Raw genomic sequence first — 26723 nt, 5'->3', positions numbered from 1 at the left:
CTGAATCAAGACAGTTGACTCAAGTGTGCATGTGCTAAGTTTCTTCTCAAGAATGGAATATAATTTAAAGGCATTTCTGCAGCGTGCTTTTGACAGACTTCTCTAAGGACACTTTTGAGATGATTTTAGGACCTTTCATTACTTTTTTCCTGTCACTGATATAGATATGAATGTTTAGTAAGTTGTTTCTTCCATATGAAGTTTCCCAAACAAGCATATTTTTAAAAAGATTTTATTTATTATTTATTTGAGAGAGAGACAGAGATAGTGAGAGAGAGCAGGAGCAGGGAGGAGAAGGAGAAGCAGGCTTCCTGTGGAGCAGGGAGCCCGATGTGGGGCTCCCTCCCAGGACCCTGGGATCATGACCTGAGCCGAAGGCAGATGCTTAACTGACTGAGCCACCCAGGCGCCCCCAAACAAGCATATTTTTGGGAATAATTTTTAAAATCTTTCTGTTCTGTATATTGTCAAGATCCATTTCCCTGAAATTGTCTGCATGACAAATGCTCTGTTGTATTTATCTGCAATCACTGTGAAAAATCAATAGGAATACTTTTTTGGAAAGCAGAACAAGGGCTTCTGATGAAAACCCTGCAACATTTTTAGAATTTGAAATTTTAACTAATTCAAGACTTTTCTCTCTCTAAATAGTGACTTTTTTTTCCAAACTGTGATATAAACTAATTGCAAATAGATGGTATAAATCATTTCACTTCTTAGTGCTTCGTTTTCTAGCTCTGAGCCAGAGAATAGCATATTAATTTCTCTAGGTTATAGGGTCCTGGTTACTACTATTTTCATGATACCATAAAATGAAGCACTCCTTTTGAATACATTAGAACAAATAAACATAGTAGAACAATGTCTCTATGCTGATAATTTTGTAGGTTAAACATAACAGTATACCTTTCCAAAAGGTTTATAAATGTAAAAGGTAAAACAATACAAAGTATATAACAAGGGCCAAATAAGAGATGTGAACCTTTAGTGGGACAAGAGTTCAGAGGAAGAAGAGGTTGGTTAGCTGAGAAAGACACAGAAGGGGTGACTTGAGCAGGGTTGTGAAGCCTGGGTGGGATGAGATCACAGAGCAGGGTGACGTTTCAACAAGGCAAGAGTGGGAGAGTGAAGCTGGAGCTGAAGCAGGAAGAAACGTCAGAGCTGCAACTGGGAGTTTGCAATTTATTTTATGAAAGACTGGACTCAAAAGGTGTGAGCTGAAAGAATTACCTACAAAGCACATTTTAAGATTGATGTGAAGGCATCAAGGCTGTGTCCCTATGGCCATTATTCACCTTCCACCCTTAATACTCACTGTTAATGGTTCTGTATTATGCTAATGTCTTACAAATGGGAAAAGTGAATCCCAAAGAGATTATATAACTTGCCCTTGGGTAAGAATTATGATATTCATATTCCAGCCCAGCTGGGAAAACAAACTCCATTGATTGTACTTTGTTGTTACTGTAAAAAGACGTCACTATAGTGCTTTCTGTAATGGGTTCCATATTACTTCTGCACTACTCTTTCACCAGCCTCCGGTGTCCTGTTCTTCACTTAAGAATGACTTCTTTTGGAAACGAAAAAATAAATATTATAATATGGGAAAAATGAATTGTGAATGAATAATTTTTTCCTCTTCCATTTTAAATTAAAACTGTTGGAGCAGTAAATAACCTGGAAAGTTGAATTTGCTCTGCATATGACTAAACATGGCTGTTCTTCAGTGAATGAGAAATACATGTACATACCTATCGTAATCCATGACCGCAATGGAGAGGCTGACCTGGTCCACGTTCTCTGGAGGGATATCGAAAATAATGGCCTCATTGTACACAGGGTTTAGAGTATTTTTCTTTGTAGTTGTTTTCCTCTTTTTTAATCTTCGGCCCTCACACATCAGAGACACTTTGACATAAGGATCTAGAAATGGTAAGGTAATTTCATTAAAATGAAAGTACTAGTACAAAGTATAAATAAAACTGTAGTTAATTGCTACTAAATAAAAAAAGTAGTATATTAAGCCTTTTAGTGTTATCAGTTTTAAATTCAAATGACTTATTTAGAGGCAATAGACTAACACTTTCTTTTAAATGTAAGAATTTATCTTGAATGAACCAAAAAAGCACTAACTTTATCTGTTTTTAATACAACAGAGAAAACCTACTAGTCTATCAAGAGCCAGTGCAGAACTATAATAACGTCTTCTAGTCACAGCTATTTGAAGACACGTTTTGTTAAAAGTGATTTCTAGGGAATGTAATCCTAACAAGTAAGTATAATTGCCTTAAAGTTAATTTCCTTCAAAATGATTTAGGATAAGAAGACTAAAATTTGTGAAAGAGTAACATTGTATCTAGTGCATATGTGTGTGTGTGTGTGTGTGTGTGCGTGTGTGTGTGTGTGTGTAACCACAATGAGTAGAAGTTAGAATTTTCCTCAGTTGTTGGAAAGGTACTAAAATAAGAAGTTACATTTTACAGTCATAGTGTTGGTGCTTGATAAGGGGCTCAGGCTGAAGAAATGATCACTACAAATATATTAAATACATTGTGTTTAATTATAAACACTAATATACAGTAAAAAAGGTAATATTTGGTTTAAAGATGTTCTCAAGGAAGGTTCTTGATATGACATTGTCTATATGATGCCGACTTGAAAGGGAAAAAATTAGTGGGCGTATATTTTTATGGGCCAAAGGGTCAAATAAATGTTTAACAAGTTCTGCCCCAGTTGACTGATCTCTATTTTTACTTCTCCCACCTTAAGTAGGAAAACTGTTACAGTATTACAGAAAATTATGCAGTATTATACGAAAGTTTCTATAAAAGCCTTACTTTTGTCCCTTTTTACAAGAAGGAGGCATGGCTTTGGGAGGGGGTGTTGGCACTGGGGCGAGAACGCTAGCTGGTTAAAACAGTCAGTGCCTGCTCTACGTTCATTTATTTTTCCCCATTCATTCTGGTGGCCCTCCAACAGTAGCACCACCGCATCTTTCTCCCTCTTTCCACCAATGTAGTAATAAGTCTCATTTCCTTAGAATAAGCCAAAATCATGGCAGTATAAATTTACTTGAATTTATGCCTTTTAATAGAAAAATGTATCTGTATATTTCATTAGCATTTCCATCAAGGAGCAAAAATATATTTTCTGGCTAGAAATAGGGTAAGTAAAGGAAAACAAAGTAAAATGGCAATGTTCAATGGTTGTTTCCCATTTACTTCTCAATTTTTTAATAATAGGCAGTATGTTCTAAGGAAGAAACTCACTTCTGTGATACTCTTTTGTGTATGAGGCCCCAGGCCTAGACCTCTCATTAACGATGGGAACAAGGCATATTTATTCCCTGCCACCCCCATCATATCTCTGACAACATTTTTCCACCAGTGACAAGGATAATTTACTGGTTCCTTAGTTGATTCACAAACCTCTTGTGAGAATTAATGAGGTGGTGTTCTCAGAGCAGGCACTCCTCCCATGAAAACTTCATATAAACAAAAAGTAATCTTGCACTTAATTACAACTTTGATGCTGTCTGCTTGTCTCAAAATTTGATCTCTTTTGATATATGGTGGAAAGAGTAGGATAAACAATAATTTGCTTAAATGCTTAAATTTAAGTACACTGCTTAAAATCTTCAACATTTACTGACCCAAGACTTTTTCACCAAAATAAATGTGGAATTTACTTTCTTTCTACCTATATATCAATGATGTGTTGCAAATTTTGAAAAATGAAAAAATTATTCACAAAACAGTTCAAAAGTGAAGATGATAGAGAACGACCTACAATGAGGAGGCTCCCACCCATCTGTTCCCACATGTCTCTCTCCACCCCTAGTTTTCCTGTGTCATTCTATTTCTTTTTGCAAAGAGTAACAAGATAAATATATATTGTAACACTCCCCATTCTTACACAGAAAGGGGCATGATATCCATATTTATTTTTGCACCTCACTTTTTTTTATTCACTTAGTATATCTTGGAGCCCTTTCTACACTAGAACTTAGAGTTCTCTCATGCTTTTTGTAATACAAATTTAATTTATTTCTTTGTTCTGAAGAACCACAAAGGTATAGATTCCTTTCCCCATGTCATCCTTTCCTGTATCTCCACTACCATTTTTATTTGTTTAATCTGACAAATGCTTACTGACCTCCCTCCTCTGTCCTGATCATTTTTTCTGCTGTAGGGCTGTGCCAGAGTTCACATGTTAAGTTAATACACACCCCTCCAGACTGTAGTGATATAAACGAAGGGATAAAGGAGCATGATGTGGCTTTACCTTTTCATCAAAATTAGCACAGAAAGAGAAATTTCCTCCAAGAACGTCTTTAAGAAACTTCAAGAAGCATTCCTTTACTTTATTATTTCTTTCAGTCTCTACACTTGCCCAAATTTTTATTTTGAAAGGTGGTAAGAATGCAAATGCAAATGATGGCCTTGGAAACTTGTTATTTCTCTGCAGATCAGGTGAGGGAGATAAATTCAGTCTACGTGTGTTTCCATACTTGTAGGGTAATGCAAGCTTGAAGTCAAGGATTTTTTTTATAAGCAACTGACTAGTTAGAAGTAGGGCAGTGATTGGTAAATTATGAATTTTTGAGAACAAAATTGGTAGAGAAAGAAATAAAAATCCAAGTTCATAGTCAATCTATTTGATAACATCTTTTAAAAATTTTGTAATGATAATGTAAACACAAGAGGTGATTTGGAGTACTTTGGTAATTTCTTTTTCTATTTTGATATTAATACGCCACTATAAACAAATGAACTCAAATTCAATAGCCATATATAATTTTGGATACAGGAAATGTTTTATTTGGAATGTACCCTTGACCCACTAGCCAACTGTGTACATACCTGATGAGCCAGTGATGTCCATAGCCTTCAGATTTCTGCACTTGATGACCGTCAATGTCATACGTCCAGCAGTTGGCAAATAACAAAGGGAGAACATGATTTCACCCAGATCTATACTTTCCTAGAAAGGCAATTGGTAATGTTAGCAATTTCAAACACCAGATAGTGAAAACAAGATATAATTGAAGAGGCTAAGTGAAAAATCACTTCAGTAGAATATTTGAATGTCATTCCACATTGTTTTATTAAGGATACAGATAATATTGCCAGAAAGCTGTTCTAAACAGAGTAAGAAAAGAAAGTATATTCCAGCTCCACTTGTATTTTTAACAGAAATCTCAAACTTAATATGGTCAAAACCAGACTTCTCATTCCACTCACTCCCATCTTCTGAAACCAATTCCTCTGTCAGTCCTTCCAAAACCCAGGAAAGGATGTCTTCATTCACCAGAGGCAGGAGCCAGAGCCCAGCAGGTGCTTTTATTCTTCTCTTTCCCTCACCCCTACATATCCAACCCATGTCTTGTCTACACTGTCTACAAAATAGATCCCAAATTAGTGACTGCCTTTTCAGCTCTATTCATACCATTCAAGCTAATATCACTTCTCAGGATCACATTATGAGTCTCTAAAGTTGATCCATCTCAGAAGCAGCCAAAATGATTACTTATGAAATGCAAATCAAGTTATTTCACTCTCCTGCTTAAAACCATCTAAGGGCTCGCAATTATTCTGGAATAAAATTCAAACTCCTGGCATATTAGCAGGGTAACTATAAATCTTGGTATATATGAGAAATTCTGGGTTTATACCCATTGTCCTGGTATAATTAGTAGGGACATCCCCTTCAATTCTTGAATATGTCTTTGGTTTGGACAGTGCATCACATGGTCACACATATAAGGCTCCGTGTGATTGGGATCCTGTCTTTCTTTTCTTTTTTTTAAAAAAGATTTTATTTATTTATTTGAGAGACAGACACACAGTGAGAGAGGAAACACAAGCAGGGGGAGTGGGAGAGGGAGAAGCAGGCTTCCCGCCGAGCGGGGAGCCCGATGTGGGACTCGATCCCAGGACCCTGGGACCATGACCTGAGCTGAAGGCAGATGCTTAATGACTGAGCCACTCAGGTACCCCCTACCTGTCTTTCTAACTTTATTTCTTGCCTCTCTCCTCAGCTTATTCTGATACAGACTCAAAAACCTTTTTTTTTTTTCTGTTATTCAAACAAATGCAGTTTGTTCCTGCTTTTATCTGGTGCATTTTGTTTTTTTCTCATGTATCTTTCCAGGGATGACTCCTTCTCACTATAAAGGACTCAGCTCAAACGGCATCTCCTCGGTAAGACCTTACCCCTTCCTATCCTATGCTCACCTACTCAAAGATCCTTCACATTTTTTTTTCATAGCACTTGTACTCATCAGAAATTATCTTTTAAATGCATCTTTTGTTTCCCCAATTCCCATATATAAGGTCTAGGACAGCAGAGTTCTTGTCTTTTTATTGCTACATCCCCCTGAAGTGCCTGGTACATAGTTGGCTGTCAGTGCATCTTTCTGAAGGAATGAAAAGATTATAGTTCAGATGGACAAAAACTGACCTGCTTTGTATCAAATATGAATTTGAACTGTCCACAGTACCCAGATATATATTTCCTCTCCATAGCTGCACAGATGGTGGACAAACGAAAATGAGTGTGAACAATGCATATTTAGGATGCTTGTCAAAGAGCTGTTTACAGGGTTTAATCAGATCATTCATGGTAAGACAATATGTGGGAGATTTAATTTGGCAGGAAGTAAGTTGCTATGCACCCAACCCCATAGAGCTAGGTTCCTAAAAATTCTTTTTTTTTTTTTTAAAGATTTTATTTATTTATTTGACAGAGAGAGGGAACACAAGCAGGGGCAGAAGGAGAGGGAGAAGCAAGCCTCCCATGGAGCAGGGAGCCTGATGCAGGGCTCGATCCCAGGACCCCGGGACCATGACCTGAGCCAAAGGCAGACGCTCGACGACTGAGCCACCCAGGTGCCCCGGTTCTTAAAAATTCTTCATGACAAACTATTAACCTTTGTTGGACTTACTCTTACAGCTTAGGTTCTGATTTATGTAATTCCCATTTCTTTATTCACGGTCTAGAAGTAGTAGGGCCTGCTAATTAAGAGCATAAACCTTAGAGTCATTTAAACTTGTGTTTGACTTCTGTGAGATCCTAGGAAATTTAAGCTTTGAATCTCTGAAACTTCATTTTCAAATTGAGGAAAATATCCACTCAACCGTGGTTTTAATCATTAAATGAGATAATGAGATAATGTAAGTAAAGTACTGACATTACATATAAGTTATGTAAGTAAAGTCTAAGGCATTTAACACAGTGTCTGACATACAATAAAGGATGCTGTTTTATTCATGGCTGTATTGCCATCACATGGAGCAGTACCTTACACAGATCAGGTGCTCAGTAAGTACTGGATAATGAGAAAAAATTAATTAAGGAAAGCAGTTATTACTTTTTAAGAACTTTAGTAAAAAATATTTTAAAGAAAAGATATATCCAACTTGGTCTCTTTTGGGCTGTTGGAATGCTGCAAACCCAAAATAGTGAGCCAGATCCAACAGGAGAGGCCTGAGAAAAAAACAGAAAGAGTACAACCTCCTAGGAAGGATTCATTCTTTTCACCACCAGGCAATTACTGAGTATTATTTGATAGGTGTGCTGGTAGGTGCCATACATACCAAGATAGATTTGGCAGGAGTCTGTCCTTGAAAATCTCAGTTGAGAAGGAAAAGAGTAGGCTCTAAAAGGCTAAGAAAATAAGTCTGGATCTTATTTTATCTGATGATTATCTTCCTATGTCTTTTCCAGTGTTTCTTTAGGCTGAGTCAATAGAGTTTTCTCTGAAGTTTTCTGTCTGGCAGCCACCACCCCTCCCTTTCTCTCACTGTGTATTTCTCCTTCCAGGAACTATCTATAAAAGTAGGCATATTTTGTCACCAGCTGGTAAAAAATTTAAGGGATCCCTTTATGAATGTAGAGAGCAAGTATTAAGTTCTACCAAGAAACATGGTGGGGATGGCAATGGAGACGCTAGGGAAGAAATAGGGGACATGATCTCAGAGATGAAGTGATTACAGTCCAAGAGGGAATGTACCACATACAAACAGACAAAAGTACAGAGAGACATCTAAAGGGATCAGTAAATAAAACATATTTTTATGTATATGATTGATACGGTTTAACTTTTACACATGAAACAATCTGTGGAAGTAATTTTTCTACTTCTCTAGATATATCACATACTTACTGGTTGGAACAAAGAAAGTTTACTGTATTTGGTCCCATCTCTCAAAGGTCCTTTCTATCCAGCTGCAACATGATTTTGACTGTCTGTTATTAACAGGTATTGGTAAGCATAAAGAAGTTAAACTGAGGAGCTGACCAAAGCACTAGCCTAAATAAATTGAAAGCAAAGAGCATGATTAAAGAACACTCCCAGGCAGCTCTGTATGCAGGCTAGCTGGCTTTTTGCCTACTGTAGTAGTAAGAAGTCTCCTTAAATATTTAAACTTCATGAGGTCAGGAGTTTTAATGAAACTGGAATGAACTGGTGGTAAAGATTAATGTATAGTATGCATGCATAATAACCGCACAAAAGTTAGATTTTTCATTAGACTAGATATTTCCTTCAGGAAGTATGAATGTGAAAGAACTGAAATTGCATACACACTGAAAAGGGCAGAACACTCTCTAAGGTAAATACCAATATTCTACAACTTTTTAAATCTGGAAGCAATCTAAGAGATAATTATGATAAATGAACTTAATGAAGGTAAATGGCTTATAACCTTTAAAAAGGTCCTGTAACAAATCTAACAGCAGAACTCCAGATTTTGGCTACAGTCCTATGAGCTAGTGTGCACTAATTCTTGGTAACCCCACTAAGTCTGTCCCTGTGTCGATGGCCCAGCTCCAGAGAGCGGGTTGAGTTTTAATTGCCACTTCTTCTCTGCCCAAGATCACTGCAATTTATAAGGCCATACTCAGTCCCAACAGTCTGAACCTCCTCCTGCACCACAAAGAACCAGAAAATAAGTTGAAAGTTCTCTGAACATATAGCACAAATAGAACAAAGTTATATGGTGAAATTCTTTTAAATAGGAGACTACCTCATTTCTTATTCATTTACTATTTACTTATACATTTACCCATTTACTATTATTTTTGACAAAATTCTAAACAAGAATGTTTACTTTTGTATATTAATCTATAGCAGGTCAAAACTCACACGTGGAATGTGGAGATGGGGAAATTAACAGCTGTCAGTCCGGTGAAGGCAGCAATAAATGATAGATGGAAAGACACTACTCATACAAGAAAGAAGCAAACATTTGAAAAAGGATAACAACCTGGAATCATTTTGTATCAAGGAGAACTGACACTAATAATGCCTCAGTAACTTAAAAACATCATTTTATTATCGATTTCAAGAGTGATTAATATTCAAAATGATGGTTTTTGAGTCACTAAGCTTAGAAAAAATATTCTTTATGTTCTGTTTAAGAAAGTAGAGAAGCATATACTGTTTTTTGGATGGAGTTATTTTTTATCCAAAATCCTTAAAATATTTGAACTGGTAATTTTGGGTTTTAGTTTCTTAAAATGAGAAAGGCTTTGGGTTTCTGAAAAGTTTAATTATGGATAACCTCATTTATTTCAATTCTACATAAACACGAACTTCCCATATTAACCTTGGAAAAACCATTGTATCTTTGGGCAAATAATCATTTGAAACCCTGCTTTAAGTCTAGCATATAGTGTTCCATAAAATTTCTTTCAAGTACGAAGACCATTCTCATACACACTAATGTATTTGTTGGAACGTTCACAGTGACAATCTTCTGACTGTATTGTGAAGAAGGCTAACACTGAGGCTAGGTCAGGGACTTACATTTGATTTCTTCATCCTGGTTCCACAGACATAGAGCTGGGTCGATAAAGATCATTTTCTAATAATTGGCCAAAGTTAACCTCATAAACATAGTCACAGTTATAAAGATTTTTCCATGTACCATCTCTCCAGGATAGAAATAAAAGTCATTGGAAAGATAAGTTGATATGCAAATAGTTGCACTGCACATCTTATTTCAGGACTGAGCTAACAGTAAGATTAAACTATAGCAACTGAGTACAGAGATGGAGGGGAAGCAGATTCAAGGCTTGATAACTACAGCATGTTCTAACCAAGGGAATCACCCCTGGAGGGAAGTAAACAGCACATTAGGGTTTGAGAGCCTAAAGACATGGGACTGGCAGAGAAGAAGAGGAATAATATTGTATGTGAGTACGATGATTAATATTTACAAATAAGAACGGGCAGTTTATGTTGAGAAATAAGGAGTTTGGTGACATGTCGGAGAAGGTTTAAGGCTCTATGTAGTTCATTCTGTGACTCCTATGGATAATAGGGATAAAGGGATCCAAAGGTGTTGGTAATATGAAAGAGTGGGAGCTTGGCAGAATGAAAAGGGCATATAGGTTCCCAGATCAGAAAAGCCAGAGTTAAAATCCTACCTCTCCCATGTACTAGTTGGTAATGAAAATAATATTTGGAAAAAATTTCTTTGTTTTGAGGAGGCTAGATTAGGATGAAAAAAAGAGAGGGGTGGCGTGCCTAGGTGACAGTTGGTTGAGTGTCAGACTCTTGGTTTCAGCTCAGGTCGTGATCTCAGTGTCATTGGATTGAGCCCCAACTGGGCTCTACACTCAGCGTGGAGTCTGCTTAAGACTCGCTCTCCTTCTACCCACCCCAACTCTTTCTCTCTCTCAAACAAATAAATATTTTTTTAAAAAAAGGGAGAGGGGCCATTAAAATAAACAGGTATGTGAAGGTTGGCTGGGTTTGAATTCAGAGCTATATTAGAAAGTAAGAATCATTAAGACTTATTGAAAAAAAACTTTAAACAAACAATTGGTTGCCATGGTGACAATAGTCATCACATCCACTTAGCAGCCTAAATGCTGCCTGCCTTCCACATTTCCTGGATGGTAAGAAAATGGATGGTTTTCCTCACACTGTTAAACAATGTGTTAGATCAAATGAGCATCTTCATTAAATTACTAGTTTTTCATTCGTCTGCTCACAAAATGAAGCTACTGTGCAATGCAGACCCAGAGTGGGTCTACTGCATTCACACTACTATAAAATATTTATTTCTCTCTGACTCACATCATCCACCCACCTGAGAAAATCATGGAATTTAACCTTGGGCAATCCATTTAGCCTCACTTGACCTCAGTTTCTTTGGTATAACATAGGGTGTTCAAAGAGATGAACTGATTTTATTTTCCAGCTCTAAAATTTTGTAACTTTAAGCACTGGTAAAATGAGTACTAAATAGTATATATAGTTTAAGCATGTTCAGGAATGTATGAATAGGCCCCTTTAGCCCTTGTTTGCTATAGACCCAGCAGAGCTTCATTAGAAAAACCACAAAGGCTCAACTAGTGCTTATAGCTCAATTTCAAGTTCAAGAACAGGGTCAGGGTTGATCTGCTTGGGGATACATGGGGAAAGACCATACTGGATAATGAACATACCTGATTCTTTTCATGAAATCTAGGAGGACTTCAGAGGTAGGTGACTTTTAATCTGAATTTTGAAGAATGACTAAAGGTAAAGAGAATTAAAAACAGAGGGAGCAGCATATAAAGAGGCTTGAGATGCAGAGTGGGGGGTCCAACCATGACTAGAAGGTAAACAGAGACCACTGGCTCTGGCAATGACATAGGATATTTAAATGGCAACACACTGGCCTTATTCTAAATGACCCCTCCTTGTGGTGTCTGCGTGGCTCAGTCAGTTCAGCGTGTCTGCCTTCAGCTCAGGTCATGATCCCAGGGTCCTGGGATTGAGCCCCACATTGGGCTCCCTGCGATGGGGAGTCTGCTTCTCCCTCTCCCTCTGACCCTCCACCCTGCTTGTGCTCTCTCTCTAATTAAAAAAAAATAAAAATAAATGACCCCTCCTCAGGAATATGTAGCTCAACCCTGATTTTTATTGTAGTCAGGATGAGATCCATTTTCATGGTTATGACAATTACCCAGAAGTCTGGGTTGCATTTAAAGTATAAAGGAATGATATACAAAGCTAATATATGTTATGGGCCCAGTCTGACACACAGTAGATGTTGAACAAAAATAATATATCTTTCCTTGTTTACAACAATTTTTCTAGGATCAGTGACTGGCATAAAGTTGATGCTCAATAAAAAAAAAACATATTGAATGAATAAATCATAAAAGCATCAGGCCAGTTCATGACTTCAGTGGCAGCAGGGACATCTACTGTTTGAAGGACTGAAGGCTACTCAGTAACCAGAGAACAAGTTAGCAAAGACACTGTTTATGGATGTTGTGGGCAGGCTCTGAGTGGAGCCCCCTGGAACTGTGTAAGGGCATGTGTGTGTATGGTAGACCTGGGAGTATAATAGTCCTAATAGTTTTGAGCCATGTAAAGATATGCTAAAGGTTTGGGGAGCTTAAGTTAGAGGATACTTATCTATTGGTTTTTACTCAACTTTATTTTTCATAGATCCCTCTACTCTAGTGTGATCTGGAATTGTTTGCTGTATTTCTATAGTGCATTGGAATTTCAGAATCAAATGTATCCTTAAGGTGTATAAATTGCATTTTTTCCTTGCACATTTGGGCATTTCCACCAAACAAGCAGTCTTGTGGCTCTGGGAGGCAAAGAAGGAGGAGGAAGCTGTTTGATAGAATACAATTAGAAGGGGCGCCTGGGTGGCTCAGTCAGTTCAGCGTGTCTGCCTTCAGCTCAGGTCATGATCCCAGGGTCCTGGGATCGAGCTCTGCATCGGACTCCCTGCTTAGCAGGAAGCTTGTTTCTCCCTCTCCCACTCCCCCTGCTTGTGTTCCCTCTCTCGCTATATCTGTCAAATAAATAAATAAAATCTTAAAAAAAAGAATACAATTAGAAAATGTAATTAACATCTTCTCCAGTTTCTAGCCCACTTCCTTCCTTTTCTTTCAAAGAACCACAATTTTTGCACAACACTTCCTTCCTGCTCTTCCTCCTTCTCCTAGTGATTGCGATTAAACCAGATTTCACCATGGTCAACGAGGATGGGGGAGACAAAGGAAGGTTCTGTCACAGCACCTATTTAGACTCCTGGACTTTTACATACATTTGCATTATTGATTCTTCCCCACCATCTCCACTTGAAGACAGAAAATGCTCAGTAGGTGTCCTTTAGCAGGACTTGCTTGTATTTCTGCAGGAAGGAAAGAACACACTTTTTAGTAGTGTGTAATATTAAGTATTGTGCTTGGTCATGGCACAAAGTCCAGGTGAAATTTTGCTGAAGTCAGGGCAGAAAGGGGGCAGAGAACATGGCAGTGTTGAAAATGGGATGATTACAAACTCCACTGAGCATTAAGTGATCAATACTCACAACCCAGAGCTACTATTGTCAGCGATGCTATTTAATAGTGCTGTGTTTCTGCTCAGTGGGAGAACCATTTTCTGCTCCCAATCCCAGCGGGAAATAATTCTGCCTGCCAAATGGTTTAGCTTTTATCCTATCCAACACAGCCTCAGACTTAGCCACTAGAAGGGACAAAATGCTGAGGCTGTAGAGTAGAGCTGAGGCCTTGGAAGAGCTGAGGTCTTTCACAGACTTAACAAATCAAATTTCATAACTACTGGTGTAATGAGCAGCCTGAAGCAGAGGGGATAGCCCAATGTAGACACGGACAAGAGCAACTTGGGGCGTAAGAAGATCCAACTTTAATAAGAATTTTCCCCTTTATAATACTGATTAAGAGATACCTTAAACTTCTTGGTGAGAGGAACTGGAGACTTATTCTCAAACCTTAATCACTGCTTATAGATAGTGGCATAGAAACTTGCACAGTACACTATGCAGCTCTCCTTGGAGTATTTGAAGGTTTTATTTTTTTAATTTATTGTTTTTTAAAAAGATTTTATTTGACAGAGCAAGACACAGCAAGAGAGGGAACACAAGCAGGGGGCATGGGAGAGGGAGAAGCAGGCTTCCCGCATAGCAGGGAGCCTGATGCGGGGCTTGATCCCAGGACCCTGGGACCATTACCAGAGCCAAAGGCAGACGCTTAACGACTGAGCCACCCAGGCACCCCTATTTGAAGCTTTTAAATACCTTCATAAAATTCCTCATTTGAGACATCCCTCTCAGTATGGTTGTACAAAGACACTTGGACTGGATGAACGTGGCTTCCCTATTTTAGGGTCTACCTTAAATTAGTTTATATAGTTTCACCCCTGTTGTGTACTGACTCATTATGATTTCAAACCCATGTTTTGAAAGCTTGTTTTGGACAACAGTGTTTGTGGTTTGGACTTGTTTTGAATACCTTGTCTCAATGAAATTGTTCTGCAGTTAGATATTTAAATTTTCTTACCAAATTCTTGCACATGAAAAGGAGAGGATCATTACCTCATTGATACCAGAATAATGGCAGGGGTGTCCATCATGTGATGGACCTTAAAACTTTAAAAACCAAAATTTGACCAGTAACTCGAGAGTGTTTGGTCTGGGCAAGGCTCCTCTTTGCTAATCTGAATAGCTGTCTGTCGATTTTGAGAGCCGCACCTGCCATGGCCAGGCTACTATTGGTTGGCAGTGCTGGGAAACTGTGCAGCAGTGTCAGGAAGAGAAGGGACACGTGTTCCTGCCTTGGCCAGGCTACTCAGGCCAGGGAGTGAGGCAAGCTGTGTCCCTCGAGTAGTCACCTTCCGGGCAGCCCATCTTCTCTGCAGTGCGGTGCAGCTGCCTGCTAGCTACACCCTCCTAGCTCCTGCTAGGCCAGCAGCTGATACCCACATTTCAGTTGGAAAGACCGACTCTACTGAGAACCAACTTGTTAAAAGGAGTACCTCAATGAAATGTGGACTTTATTTCATTCATTTCCTCTTGGCCTGGAACAAGAGTGTAATTACTCTATTATTGGCTTGGTATCTCTTTATTGGCATACTAAGACACGTTATCCCGTATGCTATTGGTTTGTGAAATATTATTATACATTATAATTCCTATGGTGAACCCATGTTAAACAAATTACTGGCAAAGAGAATCTAGTCTCTGAGCATGATTTGCTGTGAACCAAACAACCTCTGCTCCCCAGTGTCTATTCTCCACATAGTCGTCAGAGATCTTATCGATGCTAAGTGACACCATGGCTCACTTCTGATCAAAAGCCACCAAGTCACTCGGAGTAAAACCAAAAGCTCTTTCCATGGCTCGAGGGCTCCAAAAGATCTGACCTTGAGCTGTCTCTGATCTCATCTCCTAACTGTCATCAGAGAGCTCCCTTTCTGACCACTCTATCTAGAGTGGCCCCACTCCACTGCCACTTCCTGTCCTTTTACCCTGCCTCTGTTTCACATAGCAGTTCATTCATTGGACACACTACCTATTTCCTTCCTTATTACCTGCCTCCCTTTTCTAGAAAGTAGGCCTTATACACTGGGACAGATTATGCTCTAAAACATCCCAGAAGAGTGCCTGGTAAGTAGGAGAAATAGAGTTGGTTGAATTGATGGATTTAAGATCCCTGTTCTGTAAGTGAGCAGAGCAGGTAACTAGCCTCCATTACAAAATGTTTTTTTTTTTTTTAAAGATTTATTTATTTATTTGAGCGAGAGAGAATGAGAGATAGAGAGCACGAGAGTGGCAGAGGGAGAAGCAGACTCCCCGCCGAGCAGGGAGCCCGATGTGGGACTCGATCCTGGGACTCTAGGATCATGACCTGAGCTGAAGGCAGTTGCTTAACCAACTGAGCCACCCAGGCGCCCAAAATGTTCTTTTTTTTTGAAAGATTTATTTAGAGTGCATGTAGGCGTGTAAGTTGGGGGAGGGTCAGAGAGAGAGAGTCCTTCAAGCCGACTCCCCGCTGAGTGTGGAGCCCTGTGGGGGCTTGATCCCACAACCCATGAGATCTTGACCTGAGCTTAAACTGAGAGCTGGACACTCAACCGACTGAGCCACCCAGGCGCCCCTACAAAATGTTCTTCTATCCATTATTTTCTCTGGATGGCCAATATGTCACACTTGCTACTCTATACATAAGTAAACTGTAAGTTACATATTTGCAGCCTATTTTTTCTTTTTTTTTTTTTAAAGATTTTATTTATTTATTTGACTGAGAGAGACACAGCGAGAGAGAGAACACAAGCAGGGGGAGTGGGAGAGGAAGAAGCAGGCTTCCCGCTGAGCAGGGAGCCTGATGCGGGGCTCCATTCCAGGACCCTGGGATCCCGACCTGAGCCGAAGGCAGATGCTTAACGACTGAGCCACCCAGGCGCCCCTGCAGCCTATTTTCTTTGACCAAAGCCTGATTGGGCATAATTTTCTGCTTCTGATTATCAGCTCTTTTGTAGACTGGCATTTGATAAGTGCCTGTACTTGTAAAGCATCCCTTTGCTTACCATGGGGTGTGGGATTGTGCATAGAGCATTTAAAAATTTAAAAGCACTCCAAAGACATGAATAAAATTGATATTCAGTCAGTAAGATCTCTGGTTTAGTGAATTAAATTTATAGAAAGACTGAACGTGATATAAGCCATGGCATAGTCTCTTATAACATTGTTATATTTTATTCAAGATTGAAGAAAAGGATCAAGAAAAAGTATCTCATTCATTTTTTAAAAAAACATGAAGGTGATTCATTTAGGAAATTTAATTATTAGGGTAAGAAATTTAAAACATGGAAGACACTGGGATATTAGCAATCAAGTAGATAACAAATAGCTGTGCGCAAGAGTGTAGCACGTTGGTGATAAATGACACTGGGCAACTTTTACAGGAAGTTCACATTTATTATCTCGTGTGATTTTCAAAATATTCCTGTGGGGTTGATATTATTATAAAACTTTTTTTTTTTTTTGTGGATGAGGAAACAAGTTAAAAAATGTGAAGCGACTTACCCAAAGTAATGGAGGCAGAAGGGAGCAGAGCCAGTTTTCCAATGAAACTACACTCACTTCAGTTCCTGCAGATTTCTGCTTCCCTCTGTGACTTTCCCCAGAAGAAACAGTGCTTCAAATTTTACTAGCCAGGACAACAAACTTTAAATTGTTTTCATGGCCTTAGATTTCAAAGCCAGCAGTTGAAGTACTATATTTCTTTGAAAAAATTCTTTAGAAATTAGAAAATCAGTTACCTGATTTATAGGAAACTTTAATGCAGTCTATTAGAGAGAAGGAGGAGAATATTTTGAACATTCACATTTAAAAATCAACTGCATATTCCCTTCACTATATGAGAGCATGTTAATAATAATTAAACTAGGTAAGTGCAAGAAAGGAACAACTTTAACTCATGGTACCTTTAGAACTATACTGAATTCCTAGAACTTGCAACAGATACAGGCATGTTGCTAGCATGTCATGGGGCTGAAGAGCTTCTCCTTATCTCCTGCAACTTCCAAACATTAAAATACAGCAGGACACAAATGATAAAATTCAATTATACCCCACATACAGATTTTTCACTAATTACATCTGAGAGGAAAAATTGCCTAGAAATTTCCTGAAATAACATTGATTCCAACTGTTCTTTTAAAAAGGCCAAGAGAGTCATTATTTAGTTCTCCATGTATTTTGATACAAGTTGTTAACAAGATAGATTTGATACGATTAGACATTTTAAAGGCCTTAAACACATATTTTTATCATAAGTATCATATTAAAAATTTATTTAATTCAAATTATGTTAAGTATTTTGAGATTTTAACCCTGTAAGCCAAAAGTTGAACTTCCATGTTAAAAAAATTCAATTCTTTTAATTTCTTTTTAGTATATTCCAAACATGGTAACACTCCAAGATAATTCAAGACAAGGAACACTGAACTAAGAGTTAAAAGATTTAAAATCCAGTTCTGGATCTTCTATTAATCAGCTGGGTGAGCATAAGTAATTTTTTTAAAAATATTCCAAGCCTTCATTTTCTAAACCATAAAATTAAAGGATTATACTTGAAATCTCTAGCAATTCTAAAATAATATGACCACATGATCTAGACATGAATATTCTCAAAATCCTACTCCAAAATACTCTAGAATTTTAAAATTAATATGAAAAGACTTCTGACCTATTACAAGTCTCATGAACTTTACTCTGAGTAAAAGATCACTGGTCAATATTTAAAATGTGTTGATTTTATTTGTATACAATTCTCCCAACTTAGGTATTTTAAAAGCAACAAATTGGAGAGGTAAGGAATGCAGGAAGCATATATACTTATAATGGGGACAAAATAGTGTAATAGAAGAGCAATGGACAGAAATAAAAATCTGCTTTTTAAATTTATTATAACTAATGTCATAAAGATCACCACTCTTAAGAAAAGGTCAAATTATTCAGTACATTTTACTTAAAAAACAGGGACATGCATAGTGTTTTATAAGTGTTTCCATTTTAAATTTTTAAAGTAAGAAATTGGGCACATAAACATGTTTTGAAACCTATAATATTAACATACACTTTTCTAGATGACTCTAAATAAATGTATTATTCCTGTCTGAAATTTTGATTTTTAAGAGGCAGAAATTCTGACTTTTTCAATTGTGATGAAATGTGAAATTCCATTTTAAGGAGTTCCTTTGAAATTCTCTCTGTATAAAGATTAGAGGATTTTAGCATGGCCATGGTTCTTTCTCACTTTCTGTGGTTGAAGGCCTTGTCTTACAATCAAGCTTTTAAAGGACTAAAGGAAATGAACACACAGAATATCTCAGACACATGGCAAAGTCCAAGAAGGTTATAGGAAATTAGACTGTAGTCAGGAATTCTTTGTTGTTGTTCTTTTTTTCCCCTTTAGGCTATCAGTCAGGGATCCAAGAGGAAATAGATGGCACACATAAACTAGGCTAATTCCAGAGGGCTTAACAAATGGACTATCTACAGAGATGTGAGCAGGGGTCGGAAAACCACAAAAGAGGGTACAGCACCAGGCCCTGGTAACGGGTGGGGGGGGCGTGATGACCCCTAGGTCTGAAAGGACAAGGGAAGGGGGACAGCTACCTGGACTCAGAAGGAAAAAGTGGTGAAAAGAAAAGGCTGCTTTTCTTCACCTGCCCTCAGGTGAAGGACACAGTCAGACTGAGGCAATCTCTCAGAGCAAGATGAGAGAATACATATCCAAATGACATTCTCCTCCTGCCCTAACATCTCTTGCCAAAACTCAGAGAACAGTGTCTGTGGACCTAAGAGGCCAGCCCCCTGAGCTACCAAACAGCGTGGAGGATGATAGAGAGTGAACCTGAAGGAACACACAGAGTACATCTAGCAACTTTAGCTCCTGAAGTTTTATAAGATGCGCTCAATAAGCACACGTACAGGTTGGTAAAGGAAGAAAGAGGAGAAGTGCCCGGTGTAAAAGGAAGAGTCAGGTTGGGTTGCACATGAGGAGCATGCAATGTGACATTATGAGTATATACTTCATAAAAAAATTATATACTCACTGAATCACAGTACACAGTCACTAAAAAGATTTAAATAAACTCTTAGACAAAACTTTCCACCCTACATAGATAAGCATACCACCTAAAACTACCTCCTACTATAATAATAGGACATAACTATTTTTTAGCACCAAGATCTTTATTCCTGTTTAATATGTAAGCTATATTAACAACCACCAAAACCATATCCTGATGATAGCATCTGTAAAACTTCTTGGCAGCTAACATACAGTAAACATTGAGAAATGCCTGGCTCTGCTAAGCATCTATCTTATTTATTCTATTCAACAAACTATAGTTTGCCTTCCCATAATCCCTGTTTTACAGATAAGGTAATTAAGGTTTAGAGAGATTTTGTAACTTGCTCAAAACCATAGAGAGAAGTGACACAGCAGGGATGCAAAGCTTGTTAGTTTGTCCCAAAGGCTATGTTCTTCAGTGATTAGGCTACAGGGCTTCCGACAGTAGCCAGATAGGAAGAGGGTAGAGGGATGAGGGTAGGCAATGGGGAAGGGGGGAGAGGGAGAGACCCAAGGGTGATAGAGAACCTAGAGGGCATTATAATCTTTACAAGTCGAGCAAGGTAGGAATTTAAATTAGAAACTATGTGGATGCAATGAATTTAGGCAAAAAAAAAAAAAATCATCTTGCTTTTTGAACCCCAAATATTATGACTAAAATATAGTTAGCTACCAATTTTTGACTGATGTTTTTTCAGTGATTCAAAATGTCTTACTGTGCTTACCCAACAATTCTTTATTTATTTAAAAAGTGTGGCATCAGTGTTGAATTAAGACTAAAACTGGTGCGGTGCCTGGGTGGCTTAGTTGTTAAGCGTCTGCCTTCGGTTCAGGTCATGATCCCAGGGTCCTGGAATCGAGCCCCACACATCCAGCCCCACACTGAGCCCCGCATCGCGCCCCGCATTGTGCTCCCTGCTCCACGGGAAGCCTGCTTCTCCCTCTCCCACTTCCCCTGCTTGTGTTCCCTCTCTCGCTGTGTCTCTCTGTCAAATAAATAAATAAAATCTTAAAAATAAAAAAAGACTAAAACTGGTGGCACCAATTTAAGTTTTAGATATGCATTAACTTTTTTTTGTTTTGTGAAACAAAATGCTGTAACCAATATTACAGGAATCTACTGCTTACACTGATAATAAAGGCTAATTTAATTGTTGTGGGCTATTTTAAAGCTAATTTGCCTGCAGTCTTTCATGTGAAATGCAAAAGCAGTCAAAACAGACAGAACACTGAAGCCTTGTTCTCTAAATGTACATAGATAAGGTTTAACTTTCAAAATAATATAAAAAACTATGGTGATTTACTGAATACCAAATATTCATGAGACAATGTTCCTTATTTTTATTCCTTTTCCCCCATTTGCCCATCCCTCCACTCGCTTCCCCTCCAGCAACCACTAGTTTGTCTGGTGTTTTTATGGGTGTGTTCCTGCTTTGTTTGTTTGTTTTGTGGAGACAGTCCCTTAACAGTCTTCCTGAGGTAAGCAGGTGTTAAAGCCAAGAAAAACCACCCTTTGGGAACTTTCATAATCTTTTGATAGTCTATGATAGACTCTATTATTTTGAACTTAATTTTAATTTGATTTTATATTACAACATAGGTACTTGTTATAAATTCTTGCAAAATGACTAAAAGACGTTATAGATAAGTTCATAAAATTTATCTGCATCATTTGAGTTAATAGTCAATTAATGGTGGCCCATTAGCAGATGTGGTATCTATGACACTCCAGGACAGGGTTTATAGCAGAGATGAAAGAGAAAATTAGGAATGCCTAAGGAAGAGCAGGTGCGAGTTCATTGTCCCAATCTGCAGGCCTATGACTGTAATATTGCTTGCTGCACCCCAAAGGTTGAGCTAGATGGCCCCTAACCAAAAAATTTACTCTCTACTGCCTTGCCTTCCACCACACTTTTTCCTTCAGAATGAAGTTGGAATTTTGCCACTCTTTAAAATGTTACTGGATAACAAATTATTCCAGAGTTAACAAAATTTAAAAGAGAATTGATAGCTAAATGCAAAAAAACAAAGCAAAATAAAAAACAGTATTATTTTGATCCTGGAATAGATCCAGGATGCTCGGGAAAAATTAAAAATATGTCACTAGAAACAAGAAAACAAATCAAAAAAATTTTTAAACATTTAAAGATATTTTGGTACTATATATTAAAATACATAACTTCAAACTCAATCTCAGCTGGTACATTCAGTACTCTGGTTGGTACAACGGACACAAAAGTTTGTATTTGGCATGTCAAAGTCTACCCTTTCAAACTTGATAGATCCTTGGTTAAAAGATAATAGATTAAAGTACTTTATAGCTGTAAACCAGGTCAGTGTGGTTATGTGCACACACTCTCTTTTCCTGTGAGAATTCCTCAGTGTCTGAACATCATTGGTGCTGAAAAAATGTTCATTGATTAGATGAGTAAATAAATATGTAAAATAGTTAGTTCTATTCAAAAAAAGAAAAGCTTTTCTTTAGCTACCTATACTTTCAATGGCTTCTTGAGTGTGCATGAGATCACTACATTTAAATTAGTCTTTATAATGAGTGACTTCTTGAAAAAAGTTAATTAAAAATTTGAAAAATATACTTACATAGCTTAAAAATTAATGTATATGAAGCAATATGTTGCAAATCATTCCTTTTCTATGTTCATCTAGTTTCTACCATTTTTGCCAATAGATAACTACTATTAGATTCTTGTGTGTCATTAAATAGGCTTTACTAATACATATAACCAAATATGAATGTATATTTCTTTCTCATTACCAAAATAGTGGCATAGGGTACACACTGTTCTTCAATGTGATTTTTCCCTATGTTGGGAAATATTTCTATATTAGTGCAAGCGATGACTGGCTTGCCATATTTCTGGTATATAGTGGGATGACCCTTCAAGTGAAAATTAATTTTTTGCAAAGAATAAAGACATACCTTTTTATTTCCTTATTCCTCAAACTTCCTTTTTATTCCCAATCTTAAATTTTTAAAAACCTTGCTAATTCCTGATAAAAATATTAATCTTTCTTGTATAGAAATAATTAGTAATGAAATTATGAATACAAAATATGTGACTTTTGTTTCAACCTGAAAGGATTTTTGACAATAAAATATTCCTGCTTTATTTTGCATATGGATTTATGCCACACACAGAATAAATTTTTAAGTGTTTGTTACAGAAAGTAGTTGATGTTAACAAATAGAACTAAGTGTATATTTATTAATTTGTAAACAACAGGGTACAAGACTGCATTGTTTTTGCCCTCTGGTAGTGGCAGATTTATACTTATATACATTCTTAAACTTGACCTACTATGAGAATTTGCCACATTAATTTATTCAACAAGTATTTACTGATTAATTACAAAGTGCTCATACATGCTGTAAAGAATATAAGAGATGTACAAGATGATTTGTGTCTTCCAGCCTCTTAGAGGCAAGGGGAAGACATAAGACATCTACTTGGAAAATGTTTAAATATATGCCACAGATGGCACTTCCATGGCAGATGTTAGCTTCTTTCCATTTCCATTACTACCAGTCTCAGCCAGTCTTTATTCCATCTAATCTAGACTGCCATGTTAGACTCCTACCTGGCCCCCTACATTTCATAAGCCCCCACTCCTACCCAGTGTACACATGATGCCATAGAAGGTAACAGCTCTAATAGTTTCACTCTCCTGATAAAAACAAAATAAATATAAACCTCTACAGCAATAAAGGGCCTATTGAGTGCAGTTTAAATAGAACATTCTACTTTTGGTTCCCTTTAGTCCCTTCTTCATATCATATTCCCAAACTCACAAGCCTACTATTTCCCCCCCGAAAATGTTCTAGAACTTGCTTTCTTTTTCCTCATGCTGTTTTCTCTTCAAGAAACATCCCTTTCCTTTTTTTTCAGAATTCTGTCATCTTCATATGGTGATCTTTTAGACTATATTCATATTAGACATAATTTGTATGAGAGAGAGAAAGCGCGTGTGAATGTGTGTGTGTGAACAAGACCACATTTGTAGAGGTTATCAGGAAGATATTATATAGTATTACTTATATATTAGCATATACTTTACTTCTTTGTTTACTTGTTTCTTCTATTGGACTAAAGTTCTTGACCAAAACTTGTATTTTACTAGTCTTTATTTCCACTTTAGAACAAAGTATAAGCTTTGTACACAGAAGGTTCTCAGTAAATACTTATGTAATCAAATTGAAGTTATTTGACTCCAATGCTGTAGAAAAAAAATCAACTTCATTTAGTGAACTGGCCTAGGAAGATTTTTTGAATAAGGCCTTGGACAGGTCTTTTTTTTTTTTTTAAGATTTTTTAATTTATTATTTATTTATTTGACAGAATGACAGAGAGAGAGCACAAGTAGGCAGAGCGGCAGGCAGAGGGAGAGGGAGAAGCAGGCTCCTGCTCCTCCCACGTGAGCAGGGAGCCCCATGTGGGACTTGATCCCAGGACCCTGGGATCATGACCTGAGCCGAAGGCAGCTGCTTAAATGGCTGAGCCACCCAGGTGCCCCTGGACAGGTCTTTGGATACATGGAGGAAAAAACTGACAGAAACTCTATGATAAAAATTTGTTGGAATGAGACACAAAATAATTAAAAACAATCGCAAAAAAGCAGCGACTCTGATTTCCATAGAGTTCTACTTTTAATAATCATATCATTGGCCTGAAGAAGTAAAAAGAGATCCATGGCATTTATATCAATATGACTTAATGATACTAAAGAGATTCATTAAACATTAAAAATATATCAAGTAGGACGCCTGGGTGGCTCAGTTGGTTAAGCGACTGCCTTTGGCTCAGGTCATGATCCTGGAGCCCCGGGATCGAGTCCCGTATCGGGTTCCCTGCTTGGCAGGGAGTCTGCTTCTCCCTCTGACCCTCCCCTCTCTCATGTGCTCTCTCTCTCTCTCATTCTCCCTCTCAAATAAATAAATAAAATCTTTAAAAAAATATCAACTATTTCAAGTTGGTAACAAAATTTTTTGACTAAATTTTAGAATTTTTAAGTTGGAGGTTTGCAGGATAAAGTTACTCTTTTAAAAAACTCATACATGGTTATTTCAAATAAGAACCTTAAATTATAAGAATGGCTTAAGATCTATTTTTAACTAGTTATTTATGTGTATTTGTCATTAGTGTCTCCTGATATAAAGAGATTTATCTGTTACATAAAACCTGTGTTCACATAATTGGATCACCTTTGCAGGTTTCTACAAAACTTGGATTAGTGAAGGTATATGACTACATTTCTTTTTCTTTCCTTTCTTTCTCCTTCTCTGTAGAAAACTCTATATTTCTTATGAAATTATTTAAAGTTAAAATGTGTAAGAAAAGATTTCTTAAGCAAACTTCAACTCGCATTTTTTCACTTTATTATCTGAAATATAAAATTGTTTACTGATTTTTCAAAAGCTGAAGAGAAGCTTTACTTAAACATTATACTAACCATAAAGATAATACTAGTGTATATTGGGAGCTTTGGTGTCATAGTCAAGAAATTTAGGTTTCATTACTGCCTTGCCAACAGAAAAGCCATAAGCAGTATCTAGAACAATGAGTGGCTCAGTGTTCCAGTTACAGAGAAATGTCATTTGGCTAGAATAATTTAATAATATATTTTATTATCTACCTACTTCTTTTTGTATCCAGAATATTGAAATGAAAATGTTGATAGATGTTGTACTCAGAATAAACACACTCCCAAAGATGGCCACATCCTAATTTCTAGAATCTGTGAATATGTTACCTACATGGCAAAAGGGACTTTGCTGATGTGTGATTAAGATTATTATGAACTTTAAGATTGGGAAGTTATCCTAGATTACCCACATGGGCCCAAGAATATGTTTCAGAACAATTTTTTGCATCCCTATTACTTAGAACATGCCAAACCCTTAGTAGGCACTTAGCAAATATTTGTTGAATGAATAAAAGAAGGAATAATATAATAATGGGAAATCAAGAAAGAAAGAACGTAACAATTATTATCTGTATTTGTAGAATTCTAGAAGGTGTCATACTTTTTAAAACAGTAAAAATCATTGCTCACCATTTTTTTCCCTGTAGGAATATAGGTAATAAAGTGAAAAACACCATGAAATCAAAAGAGCCCCAATGTACCTTTGAAATATGATCCAGTTTGAAAATTTCTTCTTTGTTCCCATGGAATAAAAACCTAACAATTGAAAATGTTACGATGATGCAATGCAACAAAGTGGAAGTATAAAATTTTAAGTTACCTTAGCCGTATAATAATTATAGTGAAAAATAATGACCCCAAATACTGATTTTAATTAGTAAAACATTGATGGGAGAAAAATAAAAAAGGAATTACTCTGAATTAAAATATAATTTTCTTACTTTTAAAATAATCCCTTATTTCTATTAAAAACTCCAAATTTTAAGCTTATAAATTTTGGCAAAATTTGGACAAAAGATGGTAAATACATAAAGACAACCTAACCTGGTGGTAAAAAATTAAATGGCTCCATTGAAAAACCCCCAAATCAGGAGTACCTGAGTGGCTTAGTTGGCTAAGCATCCCACTCTTGATTTCTGCTCAGGTCATGATCTCGGTCATGAGATCAAGCCTCATGTTGGGCTCTGTGCTGAGTGTGGAGCCTGTTTAAGAGTCTCTTTCTCCCTCTCCCTCCCCCTACCCCCAGCCAGCTCTGGCTCTCTCTTAAAACAAAACAAAAAAGACCCCCAAATCAAAACAATTCTGCAGTCTAACCTAAGTGACCAGTTCTCTAGTTCCAATTCCATAATTCTGTCCGAGATATATAATCTCAGATAAAACAGATTTATGTAACAAAGAACACAACATTTTTTAGTATAACAAAATTTATGCCTAACTCAAATATCCAACAATAAAAGAATGGTTAGGTAAATAGATCATGTATTTAAACGTCATGCACTAAGACAAATGTAGCATGAAAGAAAATCAGTGTGGAAATTTTTAAACGTAGTTTGATCTCAATAATTTTAAAACATGTATAGAAAAAATTTAGAAAGCAATATGCCGTAATATTACATATAATTGGTAGCATTATAGAATATTTTAATTTTGTACTGTTTCTTACTGTTTTCCAAATTTTCATTATTAAAGTTATTTTATATTCAGAGAAAGCATTTTGTAATGGAAAAGAAAAATTCTAATATAAACGATCACTTATGATCATTCAACATTTCAAATTCTGTAATCATGTCTATTTCATGAAAGCCTCTGTAGGAATGGGCTATTTTAAACTCACCCAAGGGCCTTTCAAAATAGCATCAAAGTACATTTTAGGTTTG

At 37.0% G+C, this 26723-nt stretch overlaps 1 protein-coding gene across 2 annotated transcripts in view; it reads right to left on the bottom strand.

Annotated features, from left to right (window-relative positions):
- Positions 1-26723, bottom strand: part of SYT10 (synaptotagmin 10) — a 67580-nt gene that overhangs the window by 10170 nt on the left and 30687 nt on the right. For both annotated transcript variants that reach the window (XM_027595641.2, XM_027595639.1), the window contains exons 4-5: positions 4863-4983; positions 1752-1923 (exon numbers count right to left, since the gene is read on the bottom strand). In XM_027595641.2, the coding sequence (XP_027451442.1) occupies positions 1752-1923; positions 4863-4983 (293 nt within the window). The remainder of the gene's footprint in view (positions 1-1751; positions 1924-4862; positions 4984-26723) is intronic.

The sequence above is a fragment of the Zalophus californianus genome, chromosome 9 (genome assembly GCF_009762305.2).
Source record: "Zalophus californianus isolate mZalCal1 chromosome 9, mZalCal1.pri.v2, whole genome shotgun sequence".
NCBI classification, from domain to species: Eukaryota; Metazoa; Chordata; class Mammalia; order Carnivora; family Otariidae; genus Zalophus; species Zalophus californianus.
This window is presented reverse-complemented; position numbering and strand designations above follow the sequence as displayed.